A 21668-nucleotide genomic window follows, 5' to 3' on the forward strand; every position below is an offset into this window, starting at 1 on the left:
ACGAGACATAAATGCATGTAAACAATATGTATTTCCACTGTATTACAATGATATTATAGACAATAACTTGTAATTTGTGTTTTTGGCAACACCAATAATGAAACACGCTTCCACATGAGTGAAACGTCCCTACAAATTGTCTTGAAGGAATCACCTCTCCAAAGACTTGCATAAATATTTAAGGATATTAAATTATTCCACGCATAATTTATATATTTGTCCTGGTTATGTTTTTAATGGTGGGCATGGTTTGAATTTTGTCATCACAGTTTTATTTTATTTTATTTTTTCTGCCAATAATCGTAGAGTGAACTACCTGACAGAAAAAGGAAGGGTAAAAATAACTCCAATAGTTTAGCTTTTCTCTGTCATGGCAACGTTAACACTATTTAGCCTTCGTAAACCCTTGTCATTATTATGTGACATGTTTTCTTCTTGTACTATTTAAATACAGAAGGAAATGTCTGAAATAATAAAATATGAAGATGATGTGGGAGAAACGTTAGTACAGGTAATGTTAAGTTTTAAGTGTTAGTAACATTGAATCCGGCTCGGGATAATTCAACTACCCTAATTTAAAGTGAACGTAAAAGCCTTTTTAAGAAATTCCGCAAACCAGTTTGCTGATGCTAGTTTGTTTTCCATCACTTGGCTTTAACTAACCTTAGATAGCAAATTAGTTATTAGTAATTAGTTAGCTAAATCAATTGAGCTAAAGTTAGGTCAAGTTGATTAAGCGTGAAAACAGAAACTTATCTTAAACACCTTAAGCAAAGTATTTATCTAAGGATCGCTGATGTATTATAGAAGCTTATGCTAAGTACTTTTACTCAAGAAGTTACTGTAGCTACTTGAGTACAAACTCAAGATACTCCTCCTTTATTTGCGTATATCCATTTTATACAGCTTTATACTTCTACCCCACTACATCTCAGCGGCAAAAATACAGATAAAGCACAGATACAGATTAATTTTATTCATCCACAAGGGGAAATTAGTTCTTTATACTCCATTATGTTTGTGTGACAGCTTTAGTTACAAAGTTTGTTTTCATTTTACAATTTTCTATATCCTTCCTGTGCAGAGAAAATCCCATTTCACTAAATATGTTGATTTTTTTGATTACCTGAAGCAAAATCTCCTCTATGGAATGAAAAAATTGTCCATGTTCTTAAAGATTAATACCCTCTTGGATTAGTTGGAAAATGTATTATTACAAAGGTTTGAAGAAAAAAAAAAAAAAAAGAAACATTACAAATGCATTGTTCTAGTTTAACCACCCAACAGTATATAACAAAAAAATTAAAATGAGCGTAATGTCAAATATTTACAGCCATATAATGCATGTAGTTGCAAATCAGTAATAAATATTGATAAGTCCAAAAATGTATGTAACTGGGATCATTTTACTGTAGAATGGTTTTACTTTTCACATTTTACATTTTTCTTGTAATGTTTTTACATAAGAAATGTTACTTTTACTCTTTACTTTTACTGCTAACACTATACTACAGGTTCTAGATGATTTGCGACATCTCAAGCATAGTCTTAAGAAACTCACTCTCAGTGAGCTGGGAAAATCACTGTGCATTCAAGAACTGGACACTGCTATTTATAAGACAGAAAGTGGGATAAAGGTAAGGCTGTTTCGTAGAAATATAAGAAAATCATTGTCAACAATCTTACAGAAAAATATAACAAATATATCTAATTAAACAATGGTCTTCATAAACAGGCACATGTAGAGGAATATCTGAAGGCCAATAACCAAGTACTGGTTCTTCCAGTCATTGAGGATTTAGAGAGAAAGACAGCAAATATTCCAAAATGGTAAGTAAGGACTAGCAGAGTCAAGATTGTGTTTCTTCTAAATAATATGGAAGCAGACACTTAGCTTTACCACCCTTGGTGGCATTTTCATATTGCAACAAATCTGTGTGAGCCTGAAAAAAAGATTTTACACAGGAACCCTGCTCTGGAGAGTTTCCCAGATGTCTGCCTACAAAGAAGGGAATTCAATGGACTTTCACCTGAGGAAAGGGTAATCTTACGTTCAAATTTTAGACATTTACTAATAATAATGTACACAGCATAGTACATGTCACATAATACACAGCAAGTTCATATAGTCTTTTGTATTATTCAATAGAATAATACTACTGAAAAGCCTCAAAAATGAGCATATCATAAGAATTAACATAGCCTATTTTTTTGCTCAGCACAAATACATATGAATGTAAATCTTTATTATTTCCTTCTTTTTCTCTCACTCAGCAAAAAGAAGCCCTAACTTTGCCTTTGATAACTAATCCTGCTCATCCAAACAACAGAGCCATTTTGCACAGAAAATTTGGGATTCCACCCCCTGATTTGCAAAAAAGAAGCACAAATGCAGTAAGTAATTGACCATTAATGGCTGGTTTAGATTAAACTGAGTTTACATGTAAACTGGAAGTACAAGCTTTTTAGATGAAGAAGTCTGATTTTTATCTGTTAATCTGGTATTTTGGCTTCCTTGAAAATAGGTCAAATTTTTCCATCCTGCTTAGGTCTTAATATTATAGTCATTGCAGGAAGACATATACTAGAATGAGCCATCATATCCTCCAGTTATTTTCTTTGTGTAGCAAGAAATTGATTTCCTGTGACTCTAGTCTTTTGTTGATATTAATTGCAACTTACAGCATGTACCTCAGGAAAGATTTGATTAGGATGTATTACAAGCATTTCTGCAACACCTAAGATGAATTGGATATTTTTCCCATCATATTTCCCTTGTACTTACTTGATCCGCAGAAAAGACACTTTATGCCAGAGTGAAGAGTGATGGTACAGGTTTGTATTAATAGATGCCTCAAGTTTCCTGCTCAGAGAGACAGTGACATAAAGGTCACTTGGCTTAGTGATGACAGCCAGTACTTGTCACGGCAAACAAATTAATCTTTGCAAAGGTCGGCATTAGTTTTAGATATATTTTACACACTTTCCTTCCAATATATTTTGAGAATCTTTACCTGACATGAGAAATAGAGGCCAAGACTGTCACTCTGATATAGGAGAGATGGAAATGCTGGCTGCAGAAAGCGGAAAGCAGCAGATTGCAGCACATCAGCATTCTTCTAAAGAAACAGGCGCCTGATTGCTGTGCTATGGGCTACTGGTTTACAGCTGTCTCAGGACAGAAGTGGGTACCTGGTCCAGCATGCCAATAAGACAGCCGTAGCTTCCCCAACTGCTAACCACTGGCTCTCTGCCTGCTGCCTCCTTCTGCAGCTCAGGCCAGCTCTTCTCCACTCCTTGCCCGTGCCAGAGAATGAGCTTTTGCATTTTAGCAATTTTACAAAAGGTGCCACCTTTTCCCAACCCCATCTGAAACAGATGTGTGCCTTTGAGGGGAGATTCTCCAAGCACCTGGCCACTACCTGTGGTCTGTCAGAGAGCTCAGTGGTCTGAGGAGAATGAAGAAGAGGACATTAGGTGACAAGTGTGGAGAATTTGCAGCACAAACTTTGTACTTTATGAGTAATGGGGCATTTTAATTTAGCCAGAAATATTTGAAGGTGCTCCAAATGCATTTCCCTTTTTTATTTTGAATTAGGTCAACACCTTTCTTTTAGTAAAATATTATTTTGTCATTTAAAATAGTAAATGATTAGTAATATAAGGTAGCTCTGAGTTGTAGTATCTTAAGACTCATCTTTCATCTTGAATACTTTGTGATTAATTGCATGTCTATTAGCTCCAAGTACCCAAAAATCCCCTGTTTGTAATCACGTATGCTATCCCAGCACTCTCCCTCATACTCATTCTGCTAGTAAGTTTTTTTGGCCATCACCAAGCTTGCATGAGTCTGATCAATGGTTGGCTACCTCCTAATCTATAATACTTTCACTTTAAGAAAGTCTAACCACAGAAAAGAGTAGAAATTAATAAAAAAAAAAAAAAAAAAGAGGTTTAAATTTGAGTTTTCTTTTTACTCTGATTTATCCTTTAACTAATTTAAGGTTCACATCACAATATAGTCTGTCTTTGTGGAGTACAAACATTCATATCTAAAAAAAACCTTGGATCGGGGTGCTTTTTCTAGATAAAACATAGCAGGACAATCACTGGCCCAGTGGTGAGCATTCAGGCCACTGAACCAAAGGGCCTTCACAGTCAAACAGGTGTGGAGACAGGTAAACAGACATTATTTCCTCAGCACCATGACAAATGCTCATTTTTTTGCTTGTAGAAATCTGATACTATTTCAGCTCATTTTTCAGAAATGTCTTCATCTTCAAGTTTTCTGTGCTCATTGATTCAACACAAGGCTGCTACTCTTCACCCCAAAAAGGATTTTTATTCTTCCAAGTTTGGTCAGTGCTTCTCATTCTGCTGTATTTGTGATAGTTGATTATGTGTTTAAAGCTTTATTTGATCAGTTCAGGAGAATTATTTTTGGAATGCCATATGTGAAAAAATGTTTTTTTAACGGTTCATGTAAGTGATGTACTTTTGTGATGTCTTAAATGCTAAAGAGGAAGAAAGGTTATGCCTTGAACCTTTAAAGTATTACCGTGTAATACTGACATTATACCTTCATTTCTCTGGTTATGCTTTTTACCATTTCACTTATTTGTTTCAGTTGTCTTTTTGTTCAAATTCCATCACACAATCTCATGTTACAGACACAACTATCATTGGATTTTACCTTGATGAATGCTTTCATCTGATTAATAACTAATAGAATACTGTTAATCTTGTCTTCAGGCTCAATGAATCCAAAGTCCAGGTGTCAGAAGCAGATAAAATGGGAAATAGATCCGGAATTCTCCCAAGAAAGAACAAGCACAAAACATACACCACCTAAGACCCCACCTCCTTCTACAACTTCCAAAAGCTTTGATAACATGGAAGGCAACAACTCTCTTTTTCCTAAAAGCTCTCAGGTAATAACACGATCGATCGATAGATAGATAGATAGATAGATAGATAGATAGATAGATAGATAGATAGATAGATAGATAGATAGATAGATAGATAGATAGATAGATAGATAGATCACTCAATCTTACTTTTTTTTTTTTTTTCTTTGTTTGCATTCTGTAGAATCTGTCTGTGCCAGTTCATGTAAATATCTCCAAACACACATTTACTATCATGAAAGGATGTATCAACTCAATGGAGACAGATTTCTGTCGCTTCAAGCATAGCTTCAGCCTGTGCTGGAGCAGTGTGGTCGATGCTCTGGAGGCCTTGAAAAAGCTGCTCAGGGACTTTGCTGTGCCTCTAGCCAAGGTGAGTGGGGAACGACTGGTGGAGTTCAGCCAGGGTTGGGATAATGAATGGAGAAAAGCTCCTCCAGTGATGAGCCTCCTCTCAGTGCTAGAAAACTGGGAGGAAGTGTTAGATCTGGTCTCACGCCCAGGTCAACGCTTTAAGGGAGAGGGAGGCACAGAGGCAGCTGCCGTTCACATACAGTCCTGCTGGAGGCGCTACATAGCCCGGACAGCCTACCTGCGCCTCTGCCGGCGCAAGTGGGCGGTGGAGACCATCGCCATCTCATGGTTGATGCACACTCAGATGTGTCGTGTCAGGAAGGCCCTGCAGGCCAGGCGTTTCAGACAGCTGGAGAATTACCGCAGCAGAGCCCAGGTGATGTTGTCTATACCCAACAGCTGCTTTCTCTCTCTTTCTTCCTCTCTCTTACTTAAAATTGCTCTTTCACTCTCACCTTTTACATCAGCCCTACTTTACTTCATTTTCTCAGATTTTTAGAATTTTATTCAATTATTTTGTCATCTCACAAATTCTAAATTTAGATGTGTTAATTAAGAGAAAATAACCATATAATCTTCTAACCTCACAAAAGTTTGTCCTTAAGTGCTTCATCAAAATATATATATAAAAAAAAAATTCATTGTTTTAACTGTACTTTTGAAGTTGTCTGCAGATTGTTACTATTAAGGTCAGATATTCCATTCAGTCGCAGACTTTAATTTTACAAAGACCAAACAAAATCAGCTTGATCAACATTTTTTGCAAAGAGTATGAGGTAATCTTAAAGCAGCAGCAAGAAACCCTGGGACAGATAATGATTGAATGATCTCAGAAGCTAGACGGATGACAAACTGAGACAAGTGTGACAGATGAACAGAAGAGACAATGTAAAGTCAGAGAGAAACAGATCAAGTAAACCTGTAGCCACACTGATGGCAAAAGAAGACAAAGGAAGAAATGGTGATAATGAGGGTTTGGCTAAGGATCAAGCCACAAAAGCTGTATATAGTGTATAGTTTCATCCTCTATGCAACAGTAGCCAAATATATGATGATTTATATTATAGATTGTTATGATATTATAATGTTTTGAAATGACAAATGTGTTGTTAAGGAGGTTTAAAAGAGTGAACCGATTTTAAAGGAATCACAGTGGTGTGGTGTAAGGTTCAGACTAGTATTTTCATCTGTTGTTTTCAGCCGAATATTCACAAACAATAAACAATTCAGGTAACTTGTGTCCAGTTCAGTTATAATTTATCTAAAGATGTGACAACAAATGTGCTAAATTCTTAACCTCTGAGTCTTCAATAGTGAGGACCACATAGTACAATGTGTATTTCAGCCCTTTATCAGAGTACTGTGACAGTACAATCTTCCTAGCTGTGTAAAACTAAGGACTTTTTCTCATTCAGCACAGATGTCATGTCTGTGCTGTCATCTTAGGTGAGCATCTTTTAGAGCACTGACATTATTTTAATTAGTGACTACAAGTTCATTTAGTTTTAACATTGCTGTGTGTGTATACATGCACTAAATGTATGTTCTCACTGTTTAAACATTCATACTGTGTTAATTAAGCCTGCTAATCTTCCCCTGGCAGTAGCATCATGTACCTTGCTGATTGAATTAATTGTGAGAAGATGTTTTCTAAAGTAAACGCTTAATTTAATTAAAGTGGTATTTTATGCTTGGTTTGCTTCTGTTAGCCCAGAGAGAGATAGGCTTGATGTGTTTTAGCTATGCAGTGATGTGATGATTTGTGTGTGTGTGTGTGTGTGTGTGTGTGTGTGTGTGTGTGTGTGTGTGTGTGTGTGTGTGCGCATCCGCTCAGGCAGTCCCCTCTCTGATCACTCTTTTTCTCCATCCCCAGCATCTGGCAGCCAACTGGAAACACATCCAGTCCTCCAAGAGGACCATTATCCACATCCCTTCATTAGGTAGCTTTCTTCGCCTGCTGCACACACACACACACATACACACACACACACACACACACACACACACACACATATCTGATCTAGCAACAGTCATCCCCAGTCGCACCACTCTGCTGCCCCAGTCTGTGGCCCGGGTGGAGGCACTCTGTCTCGTTCAAATGGCTCTCTGCAGGAAAGCACTCACAGGATGATGACAGTCCCTATGCCAGGGAACTGAACAATTTAGTCTCAATCGCCATTTAATTTGCAGATTAAGCAAATGAAAACCCATTATGTTGAATATTTGCAAGAGGCACAAAGGTCTCTTTTTTATCGCTGTGTATAAAAAAGGCTGCTGTGTTTTTGCACTAGACATAGAGCACAAGCTATGATCTGTTCTTGTTCTAATTTCACCATGGCACTCACATTTAGACTGTAATCAGGCATGTGCATTGTAAATCATTGAGCGATTGTCTAAAATTATTAAGCCTAATTACTAGCAGATGGAATGCTTTATTTGCACTTGGGGTGGCTACAGAGAGTGCTGTGTGAGCAAGGATAATTAGAAAGTTGAACCCCATTGTTGTTAATTAGCATGAATCCAATCATTTAATTACCTTGATTCAGTTGAGGATTCTCTCTTAGGCAGAAATCCAGATAGACATAAGAGTAAAATCCTGGAGGTATCACTGGATGTAGCTCAGTGGTGGCTGGACATGGTGCAACAGGACTCATAGCACACGACAGGCACTTTCTCCTGCTAGTTATTAAACTAAATTAACCATCAGATTTCGCTACTGTGCAATTATACTGAAACACTCGATCCCCAAATCTACTGGTTGAAAGGTTGTGTGGATGTATATGCTGAAGACTAAACAATTTGGAACAAAAATACATTCTGAAGAGAATTTTTCATTCTGTCTATGCCTTTTTTTCTTGTCCTTTGTCTAAAACGGATCCAGTGTGTGTGAAGAATTTTATTTAATCAACCTCTAGATTCTATACATATACAAACCAGGTGTGTCCACTGTCATGTAGGTCTTTCTTTCTCTTTTCAGTCTTGTGCAAGATTTTATGACCTTGTTCTTTCAGGTTATTCTCAGAACCATCGACAGAACTTAAAGAACTTTGATGTCCTACAAAACATCCAAATAGGCAGGCTGTGTGATATTAGAGGTCAGACTTTTAAAAACACCCATCAGATGCACAGAAACTCTGCTGCTGGTACTTTACTGTTAATATATCACTTGCACTTGTATGCCTTAAGATGAAAATGTAGATGTGATCTACGTATGTCCCCGGCATCTGGAGAATGACATCTTACACTACTACACCAGTCTCCTAAAGTGTGATGAAGCCACAAAGCGGGATGATACTGGCACAAGACGCTTTGTTATCCTCACACCTGAGGCTGTGGACTATTTCTCGGTAAGATTAATCACATTTTATTTAATTTTGTTTTTGTACAAATGTGTGCTCTCATGTATAAATGTGACATTGTGTGTTTCCTGCAGGATTTTGTGAAAGGAAACATTTGTAATTTGTGAAATCTCCTCTAGAGGGTACTAGAGGAGATCATTATCACATGGCTGTCCTGTGAGAGCTACACCATGTGTTTGTAAATATTTTTCACTTCTTTTTACTACTTTAGGAATTAAACATCTGTTTTATTTGCCAGCAAACACAGTGGCCATATAAAGTTATACTTAAATAAAATGCATTTAATGGTTTCTATTCGGTGTTGAGTAAATAATTAAATTGCATATAATTTGGCTTAATTAATTCAGTCAAACCAGCACATTTTTGTAGAAAGTCTAAATTGTTGCTTACGTCTGTATGATAAAGTCAGGGTATTGCTGTATTGTCTTTTTCATGCAGCTCTTCTATCCATCTATTTACATCCTTTTGCACTAAATTGAATGTACAACACGACATGGTCTTCTTCATTTATTTCTATTGATTTTCCTGCTGTTTTGTTGTTAAACTGTGCCAGACGTGTTGCTGAGATGAATCACTGCTACCCATGGCTGGCAGCACATTCTGCCAGTGACAGAAGGGATAATTCCATGTGGATCAAATAAATACAGATGTGAAGTAATTAGTTGTATTCCCAAGGAGCTCATTGCTAGCACACATTAAAGATGTGAAGGATAGGGAAGGCCTCCCACAGGCAGCTTTTATCAATTCAACCTGCTGGAATACAGGAGAGGTCAAAACCCTGCTGGCTATTACAATAATAGATCTGTTGTGTGTACACAGTAATAAATCAGGTCAAGAAACAACCCTTGGAAGAGACACTGTGATCTAATCTGTCTCACTTCTTCTCTTCAGACTCATAACATGTGCCTATCCTCACTGCTAAAGTACAGTCCACGGACGCTGAGGCGCATCAGGAACCGGATTCAGGGGAAGCAGGCCTATATAGTGGGTGGAGTGGCACACAGGGATGACCTGGCAGTGGCTGATGAGCTGGGAGTGCCAATCCTGGGCCCAGAGCCAGCTGTTGCACAACTCTACAGTACCAAATCTGGGGGAAGGAGGATTTTTGCTGGGGCAGGGGTTGATGTACCCCCTGGTCAAGGAGACATCTACTCAATAAACCAGGTTAGATATTAAGAACTCATTTTCATGCACAGATTCACAACTTGAGATCACTTGTCTGGTAATATAGAGTATGTGTTTATACCTTTTTACTTAACAGTTATGTATTTTTTATTTCTAAATCTATCTTTTGATTTAGCTTCATGAGACACTGGCTGATCTGATGACTCAGAATATGAGTGTGCAGCGATGGCTCTTTAAAATAGACTCTGAATACGGAGACCGTGGCACAGCATACTGTGATATATGTCATATTAGCTGCTATAACTGGGCCCTGCAGGAATACCATCGTCATGGTCCTGAACTATGGAACAAAACAAAATGGATTCAGGTAAAGATAACTTAAAGGATTATGTAAGTTCTTTACTGTCATAAACTCTAGGACATGTCTTCAAGCACATTTTGATACTTACTTTAATGTTTTATTTAATTTGCTTGAATTTTCAGTTTTGTTTTATACCCTTTTTTAAAATGTATTTCCCTTATTACATCTCTCTAAATTGATGTTTTTTTACTATTATGTCTTGCTTTATGGCTTCTTTAAAGCACTGGTTTTAGAAAAGTGCCAAACAGATAAAGTTTATTGCTATTATTATTACACTCATACCAATGAGGAATTGGCCGTTTAAAGTTAACATAGTAACAAGTTGATGTTTAACAGATAACATTAGAACTAAATTTTAAAATCAGGATTGGGCTTCTTGATGAGATGAAACCTCTAAAAAAATCCTATTAGATCCACTTATATTGGTGAACCAGCACACAGGTCACTGCAGGGTCAGAGAGACACCATCATTCAGTTCGGGGTCTTAATGTAACAGAGGTGAATGTTGGTCCCTGTAGTACAGTATGTTGAACATTGTCCCAAGAGCATCACGGCATTGAATCAATACATAAAATATCTGCTCATACACACTGCCATTATCTCTTCTTTATAGGACACACATTAACTATTCTGGAGTAAAAACCACAGTGCAGACACTTTGGTTGACTGATTTATTTCTCACTGTATATATTTGTGTATTTCTACTGTAGTGATTTTAGAATGTGTATTATAGTAGAATTATGGTAAAATCTTAGCCATGCCAGTTACAAAATACAAATTAGATTATCCTCAGCATTTTTATAAAATATTTGTAAAGGGATATTTATTCTATGAAGTATCAGCATTAATTTTCCATCATAAATATTAATTTTATCTTAAACATATCAAAAGAAATAAAATGTACTTAATTATTAGTAAACCATTCATTTGGTGCAGTTGCAATCTGTACACAGCTTCTGAGCCTTTGGCTCTTATTTCTCATATGCTTACAAAGTAGCCTTTGATTTTCTGTCATGTGTTAATTACCGTATTTTGCCATTTAACTGGGAGCTTTGTGTAAACTAATTACAGGCTAATGATTGTGGGCTTGGAGCACAATGATTTTACTTTTTATTCCATTTGAAAGAACAGCAGTCATCTTGAGCTTCTTATGGCTCAGTCTGTTTTGTTCCTATTAGCTCTTTCTTTAATTCATAGTGTATGTGCAGAGCAGGGCTGTAATTGTTGTGGCATTGGTGCTGTTAATTATGGCAGAGAGTGGCTGAGCCACAGCCAAGGTCCATAATGGTGGCTGAGGCAACACAGGAAAGTAAATGGGGTTTGTTTCACCAGCTGGGGTCCCATCGAGAGGGAAGAGTGCCGAGGCCCCCAGTGTAGGCCGACAGCCTCAGGGCTTCTGGGCCATATGGACACAACACTTTAACTGGCCTTTATTCTACACCTTGCTCTTTTAATCAAAGCATAGCCCACATCCTGTGCCCCTCATTGCATGATGTTTTTGTTGCTACAATGTTTTCGCCTAAAATGGATTAGTCTCTTAAATGTGTTACATGGCCCTTCTGTTGTTATACTTGTTTATACTGGAGATGACAATTTGGCAATATCTGCTAAAATATTACAGAACTTTGCTGTTGATTAGATTCAAATGTATAAATATTTTATTGTATCTAAATGCGCTCCTCTCACAGCAGAAACTGTAGATGGATGTTTAAACTTGGAAGTATATTTTGAGATATAACACTCATTAGCATAGCACTTCACTGAAAAGAAGTAGCCCTAATTGCTGCTGCAATGACAGTTAGTGAATAGGATAGATAATCACAATTTGGAATATTTGCAAGCATTAAAGCATAGATGTTTAAAGCTATGTTTATGGAAATAGTAGCAATTTAATTTATTATTAATAAGCTACAAATTGTGAAAAGTGATGGTTTTAATATTAATTCATAATTTAACTGTTCTTTGAGTTTATTGTGTCCTGAAAATGTAATAAATAACTGGTAATTAAAGCGTATATTACACGAATATGTTTTAGTATGTAGTGGGATGTCTAGGAAGGAGAGGATTAGTGAGTACTGTATATTTGGCCTTAGTTTGCAGACTAAGCCTGCATATTTGTTTTTAATTATTGCTTGTTCTGATGGGCGCAGCATGAAGTGTGACTCACACAAATGCCATGTGGTCGTTCAGAATAATACAAACAATCATATCCCTCTGTCTATGCAAAAGAAAGCGCAAAAGGGTACAACAAGGAGGAGGAGGTTTCCCAGTTAATCCATAGAAGGTTCTCCAGAAGTGATAGGGTAATTCTCTAAATATTGTGAGGCCCATAGCCTGCAGCACAATGTTTCAGCCTGCACAAAGCCCACAGGCCTCTTTTAGCATTTACACAGAGAGAGGTTAAAGACATGTAGATCTGCACCCATGCAATGCCTGAAGGGAGCCATACACACACTTAAGCGCTCACACAGCTTGCATATGGATCATTAGGCACAAGAGGGTAAAAATTACACCTAATAGTGTCAACAGATGGAGTATTTCTTTTTGCCATGCTGTGTACAAACAGATCTTGAGCAACACCTTATTTAGGTTAAATTTGTCAAACAAATGGGTCATTTGATAATCACTACTATTGAAGAGGTAGAGGAACGTTTAATACAGATGTTTTCTGTCTAACTATTGGGCACCCTATGCTTGCATGGAGTAGTCTCAGTATCTAATGTTCCACCCTTAATGCAATTAACTTGAGTTTACTACAAAAGGGCATTCAAATATTTTCTATTTGGGACACATTTGACAGGTATTTGTGTTGTGTTTCCTTTCATTTCACTGAAGGTCATACTGTAAGTGCTTTCTGTGCATTTTTCGACAGAGCAAATGTTGATGCCCTTGTGCTAAGGAGTTAAAGTCAAACGGGGATGAGGAATGAGAGAAATGAGAGAAAGAGCAACATCAATGTTTTATTTAAACCTAGAAATGAAATTAGTTACTGACTGCAGAATACTGATATTAAAGCTTTTTTTCTGGCAGGTTTGTGACTAGTCAGATTGTGCACTTCTTTTCACAAGACTTACTGTAGTTTCTCAGCTGTTTCACTATGTAATGGAGAGATGAAACGGCAATCAAAGAGGCAGGGCAACATCTTTTTTATTTATGACCAGATTGCTTGGCTTTATGTGGACACCAAGCAAAGCCTGAATCCTATCACAGGGTACTGTACGCAGTTTAAGTCCAAATAATTTATTGCAAAATACCTCTCTTTCTTTTCCTCCCATCCTGCTGTTTCTGTGAACTGCATAGGCAAAGTCCTGGGGTGAGCTTGCTCTTCCGTTGAAAATGACAACCGTTCCCTTACACTTTTTGCCGCACCATTGTGTGCTTTATGGTTTGTATAGGGGGAATCACTGTGTAGCATTTGACCTCGCCTCTTACAGTACTTGAATATGATGATGGGTGCTACATGACTGGAATATCAACAGCATAATCTCCAGTTCCATTGTCAGTGAAGCAAAACAGCATATACTCAAAACAAAGTAATGCTCTATATCAAATGATGAAAGAACAAAGATGTTTTCATTTAGAGTGTAGTGAGCTTTTAGACAGGTTTAAAAAGGTGGCAGTTTACATATTTTCATGTGTTTAAGCAACTACATTTCTGGTTAGTAAAACAGGAACGGACATGAATTAATTAGACAATGTCGATTTAAATAAAAATGTAGAATAAAATAAACAGGGTTTAGAACTTAGACTCTTCAAATAGTAAACAAAAACACTTATATTTTTATGTGATACAATATTTATGAAATAAAATCTTAAAGGTTTAGCTGAGCCATTGTAACTTTTATCTGTATCACAGTCCTGTCACAGAAAAGAGTGGAAGTGGTTTAAAGACACCTAAAACAAAAGTTAGAAATTAACAGCATAATTAAGTGGCAAAACCATTATGGCATTTCCTGGTTACAGAAACAAGAGTGATATCGATCCCAGTCAAGCCCTGATTGATCCCCAGATAGATGGGGTTAGCTTAGGTATTCATCGGCTGCCTAGCGGAGAGTTGTTATTGAGGGCAGGTGCTGTCTCTGTGGCTCTGAGTTAAAGCCATTAGACTCCTGAGGCCTTCTGATAATAGGCTGTCACTCACCGATAGACCCTCCCGCAGTATTCGTCAGACACTCGCACAGAAATTGAAGCAGCCACCAAAGGTCTCAAGGATAACAAGCAGTCACAGGAGTCATCCGGCGAACACAAGGGCATTTCCTGTAGTGCAGTCGACACCTTGAAACCTATGATAATCGAACAAAATAAAGTATCCAAGACTTGTTATTCTGATTTTGAATGAAAAAACATGCATAATATCCTAACTTCTCACTATTCAGTAGACCTCTGCTATATGCAGCTCAATTTTCTTTTTGCAGGAGTCTGTGCTAAACAGATATCTGAATGAGATCCCAGAGTGGCTGGCCCGTTACGCCCGGCCTGCTAAAACCTTGTGCTATCCCAACTGGGCCTGCTTTCTGAAGACCTTCCTCGGGCAAGGTCAGCAGTCTATTGTGAGACACTGAATGCAATTCACCTGCAAATACAGCTGGTTGAAATATGCTAAAAGGAATTTCCCATGTCCTTTTAAGCACCCAGATGTTGTTATAACATGCGTGCTGTTAAGTAATTTTCATCTCAAACAGGAGCAAGGAGAGTTTAATATTCTGTTTACCCAGTTGGTTTTCATTTTATTTATTTACTTGTGTACTGTAATCATTCCTATTGCTGTGTCAGGTGGTGTGGTGGAGGCCTACCCACCTTCAGACAGCATCACCAATCTGACAGTAGATTTGATGCTGGAGCCTGGGGGTGAGGTGACCATGCTGTCCTGTGGAGATCAGTTCCACAGCTCCTGTCAACTGGACGCTGTAGGCTCCACTGTTCCTCAGACGTCTGTATGCCCAGAGACCCTGCACTCCATCTGCATGCGTGTGGGTCAGGCCTGTCTGCAGCGTCTGATCATAGGCCATGTCTCTGTGGACCTGGCCACCTTCCTAAACCGCAACACCATGGAGCAGGAGGTGAGACAAGGGGCGAGGGGAGGCTTTAATTCACACAGTAAATGTGGTCTGGGCTTTTGCAACACGTGGTGACAGAGTGCTCCATTTCACCATAGTGGGGAAAGAGATCAATTTTTAGGCTGGATCAGGGATCCATATGAGAAGATAGGTACCTCCCTCACTGCTCCCCAGAGATCTGGAAAACAAGCAAGGCAAACAGTGGGCATGGGGACCAAATGTGTCACAAGGCCATCTAATAAACTGTCAGGTCTTATTGTGTCAATACACTTATTCCACCATTTAAGGTTTGCCCTTTAACCTTACAATGCCGAGAAATTCAGAGGTACCTATCTTTCAGACAATAGGTCAATTCTAAAGTGATTTGGCAGCTACACAGGGATGCCCTGTCAGTGTTTAACCCCTAGCTGGTTACCTGCAGTGCTCTACTGAAAATGTCTCTCATTATTATAGCAAGACACCATGAAAACCTTTTTCTCATTTGTCAGGATTAGGTTTTGCTGAAACCTTTTTGATTTATGATATTGGAAATGGACTGGTTTACGATGGTTTAACCTCTGCTCCCAACATGTGGCTACATTGACAGTGTATTGATCCAGAGTTGTAAAATGAAATGCTTTGTTTGTGATATGGTCTATAAAATACAAAACCGTGCAAAACAGTGGAGAGCTATTTTGCAGTTTTACCAAAGGGTATGAAAAGAGGACAGTCTTTTCACTTTTTTCTTTATTCACAATCCATCAGATGGCAAAACAGCACTTGTTCATCTTTCCTTCATATGGTGGATTTTATTCATTTCATTTAATAATAATGTAGTTTTTTTTTCTTCTGTTTTTTTTTCTTCTTTTATTTCTGTTTGCATTCATAAATAATATGGATGTAGAATAGGCAGTAACTAAAGGCATACTTGCCACTAGAGGGTAGTATGTTATGGATCTAATGGTAGTGTGAGAGAAGCAGTGCTCAGGCAATTTGTGTCTTAAAACTTAAAATCATTTGAATGTAACTGAATTTGTATGTAAATTCTTCAGGAAATGATGTCCTGCAAAGTTTAAAATCCATCCAAATATGTTTTTTCTTCAGGACTACATACTTACTTCGACTGTGGAGGTTAACAAATTATATTCATTTGAAGTAAATAAAATGCCTCACAGTATTTATTAAATAAAAATTAAATCAAATTATGACCCAGTCATGTTTTAAAATATGCTATTTCTCAGAATTTGTCACAGGGACAAAGGCTGCCCTTCTCCTCAACTGTTCAAAGTGATATAATGAGAGCCTTCAAATAAATTTTCACTCACAAATTTGACCAGAAATTGAATGCTTTTCACTGGCAGCATAATTAAAAAATAGTCTATAAACTGTATGTGCTTCAATAGAGGCAGGAACATTAAAGACAGATTCTTAACCATCTCCCCACACACAGACCTCAGACAGAGAGAAGCCACATGGGCAAACCTGTCTGGATTTAAACATCAATTTAGATTCAAACCTGTTGCTAAAAGCTGCCTACTTTATTTGATGGGAAGAAGTGGGTCACATATGTTTGCCCTTGCAGTCTTTCCTCACATTGTGGAACGGTGGGGCCCCAGCTGCAGCATCAGGGTTTTTAATGAAAATGCAAGGCAATAGAAAACAGGTACAATCCAGGCTTAAATTTCCCACGGCTTTGTTAAGAGTGACAATGGGACATCAGAGTATGATTTTAGTGAGTAGGAAGAATGGCGTATTAGACTGTGTCCATCAGTCTGGTCCAGGTATCAACCGTATGCAAAGAGACTTGAATCTATCTGGTGGTATCTGCTGCATCTTTATGGTGAGGATGGCTCAGTATAGCACATACTACTGAGACGTTGTTAAACATGTACAGTACATGCAATATTTTCTAAAATTACATGCATTTGTATTCTCATTTTTTTTCCCATTTTAATTAAGCTTCTGCATTTTAAGAGCACACTGCTAAAATAAACATATTTCAAATAAGAACATTACTGCAATTTTCACACAATTTCTAAAAAACAAATCAAGGTGCATTCATCAATTCCTCAAGAATAACAGTTTTTTTTTATAATATAATATTTTTCCTGTATTTTCTTCCGACTCATAAAGTATCAGAACTTGTCAAACACCCGTTTAAAGACCAAACATGATCTTAATTTCAGACCTAATCTAGGCTCAATGTACTTTCACCAGAAACATGTCAGTATAACACCTATTGTCTATGAGTCAGTAGCCACTAGCTCAGATATATTAATTTTCCATTCTACAATATGTTTCTATTTTAGAAACAAATAAATTACATACAAGACCTACTGTAAATGTTCAGCTATATCCATGTGCTGGTGGAGATAAAGTGCTCAGGCTACACAGACTGCGGGGTTCGGACAGACAGCTATTTGCATTCAGTGGCAGGAGCGTTTACTTTGACAAATAGGAACAGCGCAAGAAGGCAGCAGACTGCCACTTAGTTATTAACAACTCCTTCACTGGTGATTTATTTGCCACTTTTGAAGAGAGGGCATAGCTATTAGGTTATTATTGGGAAAATTAGCCCTGTTTAAGCAGAAGGCTATGACCATACCTGACCCCTTAATATACTTATAATGATGCCATTTACCATACATATCTGAACTTAGCTTCTCATCAGACCTGAGCTAAACAAAGTAGCCCAAGGCAGACTGAATCCAAGTATGCAGGGAAAAGATCTACTTTGTGCATGTGTCATTCTACAGCTGAATTACCTAAATCTGTTGAGCACACACCATTAACCGTGTTTTCCTTTCCCCTGCCTCTCAACATGTATAGCATTGTAAGGACTAATAGGTACTGACCTTTCTCTTTATAAGGATTGGTGGGTGAAATACTTTGATGTTCCATTTTTGTGATTAAATTGGAATTATTAAGTCTATAGTGTCTGTTCTCTGCTCCGACACAGAGTTCATGCTGTTTTGTTTGCAGGTGTGGGCTATTGATCTGAACCTCACATACAGTGACCAGCTGGCCATGACCCAGATGCTTCTGATGATGACTAGAGGAACACTAAATTGCAGCACAAGCTCTTTGGAAGTGCCAACGCCTATCAGAGAGAAATCCTGTGATCTGAAGATTGCAGCAAATGTACAGTGTTATTGCTTATATTTGCAGAATTTGTTATTTTGATAAAATGCATTAAACTTTCGAAAAGGGTTTTAATTTATATATTACTTTTAATTTACAGCTATACATTATTAATGTTCATTTTCATACTGAACAAGAAAGAAACCACGAGTTCTGAAGTCAGCTGAGGTTTTTATTGTACCACTACAGTAATCATAAAGATAAAATCTTCATTTTTGTTAAATACAACTAAATACTGTAATTACGCACTGAGCTCAATTGGTGTTTAGGTGCAGAATTCATTATCATTTTGATAGATGAGTCTAAATAATCAACACATTAATAATTCATACCATTTTCATTATGCATGTGTATGCATGCTTGAACACCTCATCAACCTGGTGCCAGGCCTTAAACAATAGAGTTCTTTTATTAGCAGTATGCCTGAGTTTACGCTTGTTAATCTGCGACTTGTATTATTTTATCAAACATTCATTTAGTTGGTGGCCTGGTGCTTCAGTGCAGCAGTTGAGCCATCGCAGTGGTTAATGGCTTTAGCAGTGGCCATCATTAGGGGCCTGCATATTACAAACACAATTAAGTCCCTGTTGGACACTTTTATTGTTGTGTGAGGGTCCTGTGTTTGACAGCTGCAAATACACAGCCTTCACAGCGAGTTATGGGCTATCTCCTGTGCTCACAGCAGCTTAGGCCTGCTCCTTTTGTCTCCCAAAGGTGCCTGGGAATCAGGCACATTTTTATCCTTTTGAGCCCTGCCACTTTTAAGTAATCAACCTCTCTAGTGTTACTTATGATGCTCACATGAGTCCCTCTCTTATGGGTTTATGTATTGTGGGTTGAGTGGTCCTTTTGTGCATTCACTAGCGCTTTTGTCTCAAATTGAATGCAAACATTTACCGTCCCTAAACTGTACCTTCTTTGATTGGCATAGTACAATTAAGCTCATCTTTTATTTGGCATGTCTTCTAAACATTAATTGTTCCTCCCTGCAGTTAATTAAGAAAGGCCCAATAGTTTATCATGTGTGTCCCACGCTCATCATGTACACTAGTCACACACACACCAAACTCAACAATGACCCTAAGGACATGTGGATGGGGTTCAGTTAACACTCCTCCTGTGGTTTTACTACTAAATACACCACCTGATTTTTTAATACTCACATGTGTTTGAATGTAAATGTTGTTTAGGAATAACGGAAAATGCGAAAATTACGTCTTTTACATTCTGTGTTTCTTCTCTGTCTTTTCACAGCCTCCTGTGGTTAATCGTTATGCAGCCATTAGCAGTAATTTATTTCACTCTAACCTCTCTATGCTGTACCATAATGTGTTCCTCATGATATGCAGGGATCATGGCATTGGATATGACATGAAGGTAAAACTGCTTCCTATTGATCTTTGTATAATCCTTACTTTTTTTGAAAGGTGTTATTATATAGAATAAATGTATACAATCTTATGACAGATGAAATTTTCCTCTGTGTCTGTGATTCTTGAATTGCAGAGGAAACAAGGCACAGTTTTTGCTCTTTATGACAGTAGTGAGCGATGCAGGATTGGAATGATGTAAGTGCATTGTCATGTTAAACACATACATATTAATTACATATATATATACTGGCATCAAAGGAAATATCTCAGAGCTCTTTTACGTTTTCTTTGCCTGTTTCCATGAGACTCTAGGATGAGGTGCTTCCACTCTACACAGGACAATAAAGACAATTCTTTCAGAGGATTAGGATGCCACCTTTGTCTTTCTAAATGCTGTTATAAAGTCTAGAAGTTGTTAAGCAGAGGGATATTTAACATATTTATCACACAAATCCTTTAAGTTGCACAGCACTGTAACAGTTAAATCAAGCTGTGCTCGCCTCCCTAAAGACTGAGGATGTTGTCTGTTGAAACTTTCATTTAACCACCACTGTCAGATGAACAAGGTGATTGTTTCTTAGCTGGCGACATGGGGATCATTAGTAAACTCGTTTGTTTGGGGTGTCGTTAATAGAACAGTCTCAGAAGATCTCCAGGGAGCCCTTGTGACCTTTGCTCAGAACCTGTCAGTCATTCATCAAGAAATATCACAATCTAAAATGCAAGGAGAAACCAATTTCAAGGTACATGTTAATGACTTAATGATCTCTCTTCATCTGTGTCAGTAAACATGCATATTTAGTGAAGGTGTTTTCAGCCACAATGTATTAGCTAAAGAAAGTGCAACTAGCTCCTATAACATTTCTTTTGAGTAGCAATATTAAAAAAATATAGTTACTTTGAAATCTGACAGTGTAGAATTATAATATGCTTTAAAATGTCTTCCTTTTCATCCCTGGAGGAGCTGATCAAGGACATTAAAGATATTCTGCAGATGACTGTACAGAACAAGCTGCGAGCGGTTGTGGATAAAGATGCTGCATAGACGGCTCCTACGCCATTACACTCACCACTCTCTTGTTACTTACAAGACAAAGCAGGTTCTCTCTATGTTGTGTTTTTAATCACAGTCCAACTTCTTTGTAATGTATGTTTAGAAGTTAGAAAGCATGGATTTCTTTTTTGTAGTTTAAGATATTCATTAACTTACACGTTTTAGTATTTTATAATGATAAATGTGAATAGAAATATTTCATAATAAACATACCGTACCTCCAATTTTTATTTCACTCAGAGCTTTTCTTCTTCAAAGTTCAATAGAAATTGAAAGTTAAAATCAGTACCTTGGTCTGAATTTCACTGTCTCCCTGCACCTGCCTCCATACAGATAAATGGGTAATACTTAATGTGGCATTTGGCAGAAACCTTGGTTTAGATATTTTGCAGCAGTACTGGACAACTGTCCATCATGCCAAACAGCAGCTAACCAGCAGAACTCATTTTGGGTTTATTCAAGTAAGTCTTGCAGTATTTTTGCATTGGTGTAAGTAGGTCGTACTTCAAGAATAGGATGTTTGATAAACATTTGTACAGTCCAATAAAGACCTTCTATGGCAGCAAGAATAAAATATCTGGGCAGTGTTAAATCCTAATCCATAAGGCATATTGATTTTCATGCTGAATGTAAAGTGAAGTGCGAATTTCATAATAAATAATATGTAAAATAATACTTTCTCATCAGCAATGTGAATTTTGGAAACCCATGAGGATTAACATAAATAATGTTAGTCCTCTTGAATCCTGGTGGATGAATTTGAATGTTTTCTTGTGTTGTATAAAATTATTCTGGCCTTAAAAATATTAGATTGTGAAAATGTGGGCAGATACAAATGTTTAAAATAATAATTTGGGTGATACTGAATTCCAACACAAAGTCATTTTATGGAACAACACTGATATTATTAAATGTATGAGGAAACAAAAGAAAAAACTACATACCCAAAAATTAATTA

At 37.4% G+C, this 21668-nt stretch overlaps 1 protein-coding gene across 1 annotated transcript; it reads left to right on the forward strand.

The window, feature by feature from the left end:
• The first annotated feature begins 460 nt into the window (after positions 1–460).
• Positions 461–20930, forward strand: iqch (IQ motif containing H). The gene is made up of 21 exons (XM_030136368.1): positions 461–511; positions 1515–1637; positions 1736–1830; positions 1966–2041; positions 2275–2394; positions 4088–4178; positions 4266–4358; positions 4753–4931; positions 5092–5637; positions 7135–7201; positions 8273–8356; positions 8448–8608; positions 9512–9784; positions 9921–10112; positions 14522–14642; positions 14880–15166; positions 18125–18283; positions 19538–19660; positions 19790–19851; positions 20291–20399; positions 20618–20930. Exons 1-21 carry the CDS (start codon positions 461–463, stop codon positions 20699–20701), a joined length of 3096 nt encoding a protein of 1031 aa, XP_029992228.1. The 3' UTR covers positions 20702–20930.
• Positions 20931–21668: the final 738 nt, after the last annotated feature.

This window comes from Sphaeramia orbicularis, chromosome 6 (genome assembly GCF_902148855.1).
Source record: "Sphaeramia orbicularis chromosome 6, fSphaOr1.1, whole genome shotgun sequence".
Classification (NCBI taxonomy): domain Eukaryota; kingdom Metazoa; phylum Chordata; class Actinopteri; order Kurtiformes; family Apogonidae; genus Sphaeramia; species Sphaeramia orbicularis.

What these genes read in the sequence shown, in the direction of transcription:
- iqch (XM_030136368.1), top strand. Translation starts at nt 461, where the DNA reads ATGTCTGAAATAATAAAATATGAAGATGATGTGGGAGAAACGTTAGTA. An exon ending in AAAAAAGAAGCACAAATGCA is followed by an intron (nt 2,395 to 4,087) that starts GTAAGTAATTGA and finishes TGCTTTTTCTAG; the next exon opens with ATAAAACATAGCAGGACAAT. An exon ending in ATTACCGCAGCAGAGCCCAG is followed by an intron (nt 5,638 to 7,134) that starts GTGATGTTGTCT and finishes CTCCATCCCCAG; the next exon opens with CATCTGGCAGCCAACTGGAA.